At 39.0% G+C, this 12125-nt stretch overlaps 1 protein-coding gene across 11 annotated transcripts in view; it reads left to right on the top strand.

Moving 5' to 3' along the window:
* Positions 1–12125, top strand: part of AFG2A (AAA ATPase AFG2A) — a 406233-nt gene that overhangs the window by 7732 nt on the left and 386376 nt on the right. For 8 of the 11 annotated variants that reach the window (XR_013532907.1, XR_013532908.1, XR_004740664.3 and 5 more), the window contains exons 2-4: positions 5291–5415; positions 6734–6891; positions 11594–11652. Coding sequence is in view for 7 of the 11 variants with exons in the window: in XM_078366536.1 (XP_078222662.1) it covers positions 5291–5415; positions 6734–6891; positions 11594–11652 (342 nt within the window). In the remaining 4 variants the exon portion in view is untranslated. Of the gene's footprint in view, positions 1–5290; positions 5416–6733; positions 6892–8383; positions 8407–11593; positions 11653–12125 lie in introns of those variants that run through there. The other 3 variants (XM_078366537.1, XM_035292988.3, XM_035292993.3) reach the window with 2 other exon arrangements.

Genomic DNA, 12125 nt, shown 5'->3' with positions numbered 1-12125 from the left:
TTCAGTTTCCATGAAGCTGTGCGGTTCTGGGTTGGTTTCTGTATTCTGAGTTCTAACTTGATTGCACTATGGTCTGAGAGGCTGTTTGTTATGATTTCAGTTGTTTTGCATTTGTTGAGCAGTGCTTTACTTCCAATTATGTGGTCAATTTTTGAGTAGGTGTGATGTGGTGCTGAGAAGAATGTATATTCTGTGGATTTGGGGTGGAGAGTTCTGTAAATGTCTATCAGGTTTGCTTGCTCCAGGTCTGAGTTCAAGCCCTGGATATCCTTGTTGATTTTCTGTCTGGTTGATCTGTCTAATATTGACAGTGGAGTGTTAAAGCCTCCCACTATTATTGTGTGGGAGTCTAAGTCCTTTTGTAAGTCATTAAGAACTTGCCTTATGTATCTGGATGCTCCTGCATTGGGTCCATATATGTTTAGGATCGTTAGCTCTTCTTGTTGTATCGATCCTTTTACCATTATGTAATGGCCTTCTTTGTCTCTTTTGATCTTTGTTGCTTTAAAGTCTATTTTATCAGAGATGAGAATTGCAACTCCTGCTTTTTTTTGCTCTCCATTTGCTTGGTAAATCTTCCTCCATCCCTTTATTTTGAGACTTTGTGTATCCTTGCATGTGAGATGGGTTTCCTGGATACAGCACACTGCTGGGTTTTGGCTTTTTATCCAATTTGCCAGTCTGTGTCTTTTGATTGGTGCATTTAGTCCATTTACATTTAGGGTTAATATTGTTATGTGTGAATTTGATACTGCCATTTTGATGCTAAGTGGCTGTTTTGCCTGTTAGTTGTTGTAGAATCTTCATTATGTTGATGCTCTTTAGCATTCAGTGTGATTTTGGAATGGCTGGTACTGGTTGTTCCTTTCTATGTGTAGTGCCTCTTTTAGGAGCTCTTGTAAAGCTGGCCTGGTGGTGACAAAATCTCTGAGTACTTGCTTGTTCGCAAAGGATTTTATTTTTCCTTCACTTCTGAAGCTCAGTTTGGCTGGATATGAAATTCTGGGTTGAAAGTTTTTTTCTTTAAGAATGTTGAATATTGGCCCCGACTCTCTTCTGGCTTGTAGTGTTTCTGCCGAGAGATCTGCTGTGAGTCTGATGGGCTTCCCTTTGTGGGTAACTCGACCTTTCTCTCTGGCTGCCCTTAGTATTTTCTCCTTTATTTCAACCTTGTTGAATCTGACGATTATGTGCCTCGGGGTTGCTCTTCTTGCGGAATATCTTTGTGGTGTTCTCTGTATTTCCTGCATTTGAGTGTTGGCCTGTCTTGCTAGGTGGGGGAAGTTTTCCTGGATGATGTCCTGAAGAGTATTTTCCAGCTTGGATTCATTCTCTTCGTCCCCTTCTGGTACACCTATCAAACGTAGATTAGGTCTTTTCACATAGTCCCACATTTCTTGGAGACTTTGTTCATTCCTTTTTGCGCTTTTTTCTCTAATCTTGGTTTCTCGTTTTATTTCATTGAGTTGGTCTTCGACTTCAGATATTCTTTCTTCTGCTTGGTCAATTCGGCTATTGAAACTTGTGCATGCTTCGCGAAGTTCTCGTATTGTATTTTTCAGCTCCTTTAATTCATTCATATTCCTCTCTAAGTTATCCATTCTTGTTATCATTTCCTCATATCTTTTTTTAAGTTCCTTAGTTTCTTTGCATTGATTTAATACATGTTCTTTAAGCTCACAAAAGTTTCTCATTATCCACCTTCTGAAGTCTAATTCCGTCATTTCGTCACAGTCATTCTCCGTCCAGCTTTGCTCCCTTGCTGGTGAGGAGTTTTGGTCCTTTCTAGGAGGCGAGGTGTTCTGGTTTTGGGTGTTTTCCTCCTTTTTTCGCTGGTTTCTTCCCATCTTTGTGGGTTTATCCGCTTGTCGTCTGCGTAGTTGCTGACTTTTCAATTAGGTCTCTGAGTGGACACCCAGATTGTTGATGATGAAGTATTTCTGTTACTTGGTTTTCCTTCTACCAGCCTAGCCCCTTCGCTGTACGACTGCTGAGGTCCACTCCAGGCCCTGCTTGTCTGGGGTGCACCTCTAGCAGCTGTGGCACAGTGAGGGATGCTACCCGTTTCTTTTTCTGCTATCTTTGTCCCAGGATGATGCCTGCCAAATGTCAGTCTTTTGGATATAGAGGGGCCAGGGAGCTGCTTGAGGAGACAGTCTGTACTTTTTTAGAGCTCAATTGCTGAGCTGTGAGCTCTGTTGTTCATTCAGGGCTGTTAGGCTGCTATGTTTGATTCTGCTGCAACAGAGCTCATTAAAAAAAACCCTTTTTTTCTCAAATGCTCTGTGTTGGGGGGTTCGGGCTTTATTTTTCGATGTCCGATGAGGTGTCCTGCCCAGCTAGAAGGCAGACTAGCCACTGTTTGGCTGCCGAGGCTCCGCCCTGCTGTTGTGTGATTGGCCCTGTTCCTGCAGGCTCTGCTGTGGTCTCCGCCACGCCCTGAGGCGGAGTCTCTTCGTTGTAGCGTGTTGCCTCAGCAACGGCAGGCTGCATCAGCAGTGGGCGTGTATCTCAGTAGGGATGGGTTGCCTCGGCAACGGGAGGCTGCGTTAGCAGTGGGCGTGTATCTCAGTTGGGGCGGGTTGCCTCAGCAACGGCTGGCTGCGTCAGCAGTGGGCGTGTATCTCAGTTGGGGCGGGTTGCCTCGGTAGTGGTAGACGCCCCTCCCCCACAGAGCGTCTCGGACCGTCTGCTCGGGATAGTTTGAAATCGCGATTTTGTTCGTCCCACTGGGTGTCCCAAACGATCTGTCCCTGCAATCCCCTGGGCTGGCCTACTGTCCAAGTCTCGTTCAGTCTCAAGTCCAGCCCTCTCAAGTCTCAGGTTGCCGGTTCAACAGGGCACCCGGACAAGCGCGCCCTGTGGGGATTGCTGGGTAGGGCCGGCCGCCGCCGCCCCGGCTGCCGGCTTCGCCAGGCAGACCTACTGCCTGGCGTCCCATGTCTTTTTTATACTTGGGAGTTTCCCCGTTCTGTGGGCAACAAAGATCAGTCTGGAAATGCAGCTCCGACTCACCTTTTGTGGATTCAACGAGAGCTCCAATCCTGGGTTGTTCTTACAGCGCCATCTTGAGTCCTCCTCCTTCATTTGCATTTCTTTAATGAACAGTGGTGATGAGCATTTTTTCATAGGTTTGTTGGCCTCGTATATGTCTTCTTTTGAAAAGTGTCTCTTCATGTCCTTTGCCCACTTTTGAATAGGTTTTTTTTTTTTCCCTGTAAATCTGTTTTAGTTCTTTGTAGATTCTGGATATTTTGTCAGAATACTTTGTCAGATGTGTAGATTGCAAAAATTTTTTCACATTCTGTTGGTTGCTGGTTCACTCTAATGATTGTTTCTTTTGTTATGCAGAAGCTGTGGAGTTTTATTAGGTCCCATTTGTCTATTTTGGCTTCTGTTGCCAATGCTTTTGGTGTTTTAGACATGAAGTCCTTGCCTATGCCTATGTTCTGAATGGTTTTGCCTAGGTTTTCTTCTAGGGTTTTTATGGTGTTAGGTCTTATGTTTAAGTCTTTAATCCATCTGGAGTTAATTTTAGTATAAGGTGTCAGGAAGGGGTCCAGTTTCTGCTTTCTACACATGGCTAGCCAGTTTTCCCAACACCATTTATTTATTTATTTTTTGAGACAGAGTTTCGCTCTAGTTACCCAGGCTGGAGTGCAATGGCGCGATCTTGGCTCACCGCAACCTCCACCTCCTGTGTTCAGGCAATTCTCCTGCCTCAGCCTCCTGAGTAGCTGGGATTACAGGCATGCACTACCATGCCCAGCTATTTTTATTTTTTTTATTTTTTTATTTTTAGTAGAGACGGGGTTTCACCGTGGTGACTAGGATGGTCCCATCTCTTGACCTCGTGATCCACCCACCTTGGCCTCCCAAAGTGCTGGGATTACAGGCTTGAGCCACCGCTCCTGGCCCCTAACACCATTTATTAAACAGGGAATCCTTTCCCCATTGCTTATTTTTGTCAGGTTTTTCAAAGATCAAATAGTTGTAGATGTATGGTATTGCCTCAGAGGCCTCTGTTCTGTTCCACTGGTCTATATCTCTGTTTTGGTACCAGTACCCTGCTGTTCTGATTACTGTAGCCTTGTAGTATAGTTTGAAGTCGGTAAATGATGCCTCCAGCTTTGTTCTTTTTGCTTAGGATTGTCTTGGCTATGTGGGCTCTCTTTTGGTTCCATATGAAGTTTAAGGTGGTTTTTTCCAGTTTTGTGAAGAAGGTCATTGGCAGCTTGGTGGGGATCGTGTTGAATCTATAAATTACTTTGGGCAGTATGGCCATTTTCACAATATTGATTCTTCCTGACCATGAGCGTGGAATGTTTCTCCATCTGTTTGTGTCCTATCTTACTTCCTTGAACAGTTGTGGCATTTTTAAATTCCATAAACATTTCATGGATTTTGTACTGAAAAAAAAATTATTTATACATTTACTGTATTTATTCGTTTTATGGCCATTTATTATTCAACTGCTATATTTAATGCACTTTTAAGCATTGGAGATACAGAGAAAAGTGGGACACAATTCCTACTTCAAAGCAGTGTACAATTAAGGAGAAAGACAAGTGGATATTGTGATGATAAATGCTATTAACTGGCAGCACAGAGTCCTGGGGGAATTAGAGGCGGGACGCCTAACGTAATGTGGAGCTTCGTGGGGGGGATTGGATAGAAAGGAGTGGAGATGTCAGCCCATGATTTTAAGAGGTGTTGTCAACTGGACTGAATTCTGGGTACCCCTTTTCAGCCGGAAGTTGAAATCACTAGTGATCATTTCAGTCAGTGTGTTTGTAGAAGGAATAAGACTTATGTTACTATCTTTATATATTCTTGGTGATAGAAAAGAAAAGGATATGGTGACTGTGATGTGGGGCAGAAGTAGAAACAACTCAGTCCTCTAGAACCAGATACATGTGCCAGTTCCCAGTTCAATCTTTTGAATACTACTAGCTGACTTGACTTTGAACTTAAAGCTCAGGGACCCTCTTTTGCAATTATGTTTAGTTCTTAATGAAATGAGAGACCAAAAAAGAAGAAATGGAACCCATTCTCACTCCATAGAACATCTTCTTTTTAGTTAATACTTCATATGTTGCCAGTAGACCCTCAAAAGCCTTTGGTTCTAAATCTTTTTGTTAAAACAGAAGTTGGACCACTAGTTTCTCCAGGGTATGGTAAGTATATTCATGTGGTTATATGGTTAGAGGATTTTTATTTACTGCAAAAGATAGCATGCTTTAATTTCAGTTACAAAGTAGTACAAAAATAATTTTCTTTTCCTTCGTAGTAGATGGCAAAATTCCTAAAACATTCCAGAATTTCCTTATTCATCTTGGACTCAACACTATGAAGTCTGCAAGTATATGTATTGGTCGACCAGTGTTGCTTACTAGTTTGAATGGAAAGCAAGAGGTAAGAGTCTTTTTCGTTTCCTTAGTTTAGAAATATAGATTGAACGTTGCAAATCCAAAAATCTAAACTCTGATATGCTCTAAAATTTGAAACCTCTTGAGTGCTGTGGTGCTCAAAGGAAATGCTCATTGGAACATTTGGATTTCAGCTTTGGGATTCTTCGCTAGTAAACATAAGGTAAATATTCCAAAATGGAAAATACCAAATGCTTCTGGCCCTAAGCATTTTGGATAAGGTAACCAACCTGTGTTTGACATATTTCTGTTTTTAATTTTTAACACAACCAGGAATAAATGAAAAACTGTATTTTAAAAGACATTAACATGCATATTAACTCTCTTTTCCTTTTCTGTGTATGACTCTGCTGGGAATAGTAGCCCCTAAAATGTTATGATGTAGAGAGAAGTGTTTCCTCCGGAGTTGGTGATGGTATTTCTCCCTGTCAGTTAGTTATATTTCTTTATAAAAAATGTTATTTTGGAGTAAGAAGATCACCTGTTCTGTATACAAATATTTTACTGTTCTCCCTAGTTTCAGCTGTTTCTTATTGCTGTCATTCTTCGTATCTGAGATTCCAAGCCTACTAAGCCTGGAACCCTTTCCTGGATCATTTTTGGCAGCTTGGCATTATTCTCTGCTACCAGCCTCTTCTCTTTCATGGCTTCCTCTGATGCTTCTGTGATCTGCTGGGGATCCTTTGGAAATACTTTGAAATTTTTTGTCTGCTGATGACACCACTCCTGTTCTTATCATTTTTCTGGCTTATACGTTAAAGGTCCTTTACTGTGTCTTGTAGAAGAGAGGGCTATAAATGTGTGAGCTCAAGCTAGAAATTTTTGCTCCTTTCGCTCAACATTTAAATGTGATAAGACTCAGGTTCTGACAAAGCTCTTGTGCTATGTTCCTCACTATTTCCTGGATGTTTTTCTAGTTTAATTTCCAGTCTGGATTACTTTACAGGTTATCTTGCCTTAATATTTTGTCATTTTTCTTATTATCACCTGTTAATGCCTTTATCTTTTTTTCTATATCTACCTTTCATGTCTTCTACCATCTTCACTGTGGGGTAATTCTTGATCTTTAGAAAAAGAAACAATATTTATTATAAAGTTTATTTTTCCTGAGCCCATGTCGTACTTAAATTGTTTTAAAAATGCAATTTATCTTATTGCAGTTGGTGTCAGGTGATAACTCCTTTAAGGTAAAGGCTGTATTTTGCATATCTAAATACTTGACTGTGCTTAGCATTCTTCCTTATAAATTGATGGTGGTCTATGAATATTTATTTTCTAACATTTTTATTTCCTCTGTCTGGCAGGTCTATACAGCCTGGCCTATCGCAGGATTTCCTGGAGGCAAGGTTGGCCTGAGTGAAATGGCACAGAAGAATGTGGGTGTGAGGCCTGGTGATGCCATCCAGGTCCAGCCTCTTGTGGGTGCTGTGCTACAGGCTGAGGAAATGGATGTGGCACTGAGGTTTGGCTCTTTTCTTTGGAGACTCTCTGGATCAAAGCTGCCCAGTAGCAGTGTAACAAGAGTCACAAACGTAAACCACATATGTAATTTTGCATTTTTTTGTGGTAACATTTTAAAACGTAGAGAGAAATAGGTGCAATGAATTATAATACTATGTTTTATTTAACCAATATATGTAAAAATGTATTTTAATATGTAATTATAAAAAATTACCAGTAAGGGCCGGGTGTGGTGGCTCGTGCCTATACTCCCAGCACTTTGGGAGGCCAGGGCAGGTGGATCTCTTGAGCTCAGGAGTTCGAGACCAACCTGTGCAACATGGAGAAATCCTGTCTCTACAAAAAATACAAAAAAAGAAAATTTCTGGGCATAGAGGTGTGTACCTGTAGTCCCAGATGTTTGGAACTAAGCCAGGAGTATTACTTGAGTCTGGGAGGCGGAGGTTGCGGTGAGCCAGGATTGTGCCACTGTACTCCAGCCTGGGTGACAGAGTGAGACCGTGTCTCAAGAAAGAAAAAAGTTTCCAATAAAATATTGTACATCCTTTTTTTCAAGCTAAGTCTTCAAAATCCAGTGTGTATGTTATACTTGAAGCACATCACAGTTTGTACTAGCCCCATTTGAAGCAGTTGACAGCTACATGTGATGAGTGACTAGTGGCTACTTGTGTTATATTAGACAACACAAGCTAAATGAGTGCGTTATAATTTATAGAATAAGGACTTTTATTTTTCATGATTAGAGTATGCCCTGACATTTTAGGTGAGAGTAATTTTCATTGATGAATATTTAGCAGTATTTTTTACCTTGGCTTACAGTATAATCAGGGCTTCTTTTTTTAAAATTGTAAAGAAAAAAGTAGATTACTATGAGTCAAACAGAAACAAGTTTTAATTAAGACTATGCAAGCAAAGAACCTGATTGTATATTTTAACTTGCTGATTATTCAGTGTAGTAAAACAAACAGTCATTACTATCAGATTTTAAAATGATCCCTCACCACAGGCTAATTGTTTGAATCTACCTATAAAGATAGTTAAGGTATATTATCCATCCTCCTGGATATTCTATAATAGAATTTTGATTCAGTTTGCATATACAGTCTTATCAAAAGTAATTTACAAAAAGCATCTTTTTATACTTTAATGTCATCTTAGTAATAGTTTGGGAGATGTGTTTACATTATATGTAAGTCCCACAAACTATTTTCTAGTCATCAGCTTGATTTTAAAATGTTTCCTTCTCTTTTGTTACAATTGTAGATTTTAGACTTGAGTTTTGGCATAGTTTTCCCTTTATAACAGGAAAATGTTTTCAGAGCTTATAGTAACAGTTTAATGAACAATAAAAAGCAGAAAGGACAGAAGATAACATGTTGAGTACCAGCTGCATATAGAAGCTTTGTACATATTGCATGTATTTATGTGCACATACACGCATACACATTTACCTTTCCCTTTTTTTACAGATGAAACAGCTTAATGAGGAGAAATAACTTGCCTAATATTTTATGAGGTAGTTAATAGTATTGTTCAGATTAAACTGGATTATTCCTCAGATTATGTCTTAAAACAGTGCTAAAGGGAGCAGTAATTTGTTGACTGGAATTAGCATTTGTGATGATCTGCAAAGTAATCAGACCTCTTGAATGCACAGCAGTCTTAGATGTTTAATGATTGCTTATTATAGAGGACTGTATATGTTTTAAATGAAAGCTCAAGTTTTAAAATTTTGTTTTAAAAAATCTTATGTTTTAAATGTGACAGCTGAGTATAGGCAAGATATTTAATTTCCAATTGGGAAAATCAGTTATTTTAGTCTGCTTAAATCCTTCAGTTGCAACTGAAAGATTTTATTGCTAAGAGTAATGTTAGAGCTCCTTCTAGTGGAAATTATTTTATGTGCAACTATTATTTTTTTAAAAGCAAAACTGGTTTGGTATTTTTACTGTTCTTACATAGATTTATAAATACCTTGTATTTAGAGTTTAATAAATGAAAGTGATTAAGTATAACTTGGTTTAGAGTTCCATACACAGAAGTAAATGTAAGCATTTAAGGTGATACATTTTCTCATTAGTTAATATATATATTTCATTAATGAAATTTCCTCCTCATTCTGTTTCTTTTATGCTCTCTCTTATATATGAATATATTGTTGATTCTCATTATTTGTGATTAGTTATGTTCCATTAAAGTTGCCATGAACACTGTTAGCATAAACTGAACCATTTCTTCTACAGGGAAATACCTGTGTGTGTGTGTGTATGTGTGTGTGTGTACATGTGCAACGCACACAATAAATATATGTATATACATTTTACATAGATTATAATCTTAAAATTCCAAAATAATTCATTCTGGTAGATTTTATCTTCTTTATTTTACAAAAGAGAAGAGAAGATTTAGAAGTGTTAAGGGACTTGCCTGAGGCTGCCCAACTACAGGATTTAAACCCTCTCCAACTGGCTCCAGGCCTGGAGCTTCTTGACTACACTGCTGTGTCCCCTATCATTTTCATTCTTTGGTCATCTTTGAATGAGAGCTGAAACAAGGCAGAGTGTCACTTTATCCTACATAAGCTAGTAACATGAGTGTTGCGTGACCCAAATTTTTTGCTGCTTTTTCGTGTCATTAATGACCAGAAATGCTCCATGAGTATTGATTTTGGGGTACACATAAATTTTTGGGAGTAGATAAATTTGCAGATACAGTATCCACAGGTATTGAGGATTGACTATATTGTATTATTACTGGTAAAAGTGATTGGAAATGCCTGTAATCCCAGCACTTTGGGAGGGTGACATGGGTGGATCGCCTGAGCTCAGGAGTTCAGCCTGGGCAACATGGTGAAACACTGTCTGTTCAAAAAATTAAAAAAAAAAATTTAGCTGGGTATGGTAATGAGTGCCTGTGTTCCCAGCTACTGTGGAGGCTAAGGTGGGAGGATCACTTGAGCCTGCAAGGTAGAGGTTGCAGTGAGCAGAGATCACGCCACTGCACTCCAATCTTGGTGACAGAACAAGACTTCATCTCAAGAAGTAAAAAAAGTGATTGGAGAACAAAGTTTTTTTTGACTGGTTGGGCACACAGGCACATGCCACCACATCCAGCGATGATAATTTTCTTTTGTATATATGTGTGTGTGTGTGTGTGTGTATTTATACATATATGTATAAATATATGTTTTCTTTTGTATATATGTGTATGTATATATATTTTTATATATACATATTTATAAATATATATTACTTATATATTATAATTAATTATATAATTATTAATTAATATGTATAAATATATATATACATACACACACATATATACAAAAGAAAATATATATACACACATTTTTTTTTTTTTTTGGAGATGGAGTCTTGGTCTGTCGCCACGCTGAAGTGCAGTGCTGTGATCTCAGCTCACTGCAACCTCTGCCTCCTGGGTTCAAGCGACTCTCCTGCCTCAGCCTCCCGAGTAGCTAGGAGGTGCCTGCCACCACGCCTGGCTAATTTTTGTATTTTTAGTAGAGATGGGGTTTCACCATGTTGGCGAGGATGGTCTTGATATCTTGACCTTGTGATCTGCCTGCCTTGGCCTCCCAAAGTGCTGGGATTACAGGCATGAGCTACCATGCCTGGCCTGTATTTTTTGTAGAGATGGGTTTTTGCCATGTTGCCCAGGCTGGACTTGAACTCCTGAGGTTAGGTGATCCACCCACCTCAGCTTCCCAAAGTGCTGGGATTACAGCCATGAACCATTATGCTTGGCTTCCACTTACACTTCCCCTTGAGCTAAACTGTCCCCCCTCCACTGGTCACTGACAGAATGAGACAGCTGTTTGTCACCCCTTCTGATATGGGCTGCATATGCATGGAGGAGGAGGAAAAATGCTCATGCTCTGAGAACTCTCCAAGAGCAAGTTTCTTTACAGATGCATGGTATTTAGGTGCGTTCACTTCTTGCGCTTAAGCAACTCTGGGGATACACAGTTAATAGGAAGAAGGGGATCTCATTTTTCCTCAGTCATGCTCTTTCTTCAGAAAAATCTTTTGTTGTAACCATTACTCCCCTTTTTCCTACTTCTGCCTCTTCAAGTAACGTACTATATAGGACTTAATTTTCTTGGAGAAATAATTTATAAGTCATACTAAGGAAGTGAAGTAAGTTATTAATAAGAGCCTTTCTCCAAACTATGCAACTTCCTAAAGGGAATTATTAGTTTCGGTCAGTGTTTGAAAAATGTTTTTGACTATGACACTTAATAAAAATGCATTTTTCATCATGATTCTTTGTATATACACATCCATAAGTATAGTGCACCTATGTGTGCGTGTGTGTATGTATGTGTTAGAAATTAATGTTTTACAAAGCAGTATTTACCATTTCTATATTCAGTGTGCCCTGCATTTCTTACTCTATTAAAAAAGTGCTGGATGGGGCTGAATGAAATGTTACCTTACCCTTGTGTTTTGAAGACCATTGATTTAGGCCACTAAGGCACCAGATTGCAAATGATATTTTCATGGCTATAAGCTTCTGAACAATGTAAATCACTTCCAAGTTGTATACATTACTTATTTTAAGGTTGCAGATGGATTATTCTTTTAAGTCTATATTATAACTATATACATATAATTTTACACCACAGTTTAGTTTCTGGTGTACCTAATGCTGATTTCTGTCCCCTTCTCATCCTTTTACAGTGACAAAGATATGGAAATTAATGAAGAAGAACTGACTGATTGTATCCTGAGAAAACTAGGTGAGACAGATATTTTAAATTGTTTTCTTAAGTTTTAAGGTGCAAGGCATCAGCAAATAAAGTGTCTTTGAGGGCTTATATATGCATAGTAGTTTTCTTCAAAATAGCTTTGAGAATATTCACCTCAGTGAATGAATATACTTTTAAGATAGGGATGTGTTACTTTTCCTTGTTAATTGGCAGTCAAGCAGTGGAAAGAATATATGTTTTGTCTGTGGAAAGAGTTAGTGGTAGATCTGGGACTTTTAACCCTTGCATTCTTGCCCTTTCAGTTGAGTGATGCTATTTTGGAGTGTTGGTTTGGGTTTAGTTTATTATTGAATGTGGAATGCCCGGCTGTTTGTTGATGTGGTTGATAGAATCTGAGCTGTACTGAGTATGGAAGATTTCAGATAGTCATCCTATCCTTCTATCTCCAGATGGTGCTATATTATAGGGGAATATTAGGTCCTCAGTTTTTTTATGACAGTTAC

This window comes from Callithrix jacchus, chromosome 3 (genome assembly GCF_049354715.1).
Source record: "Callithrix jacchus isolate 240 chromosome 3, calJac240_pri, whole genome shotgun sequence".
NCBI lineage: Eukaryota > Metazoa > Chordata > Mammalia > Primates > Cebidae > Callithrix > Callithrix jacchus.
Note: the sequence above shows the minus strand (reverse complement) of the source record. Positions and strands in the feature narration are given on the sequence as shown.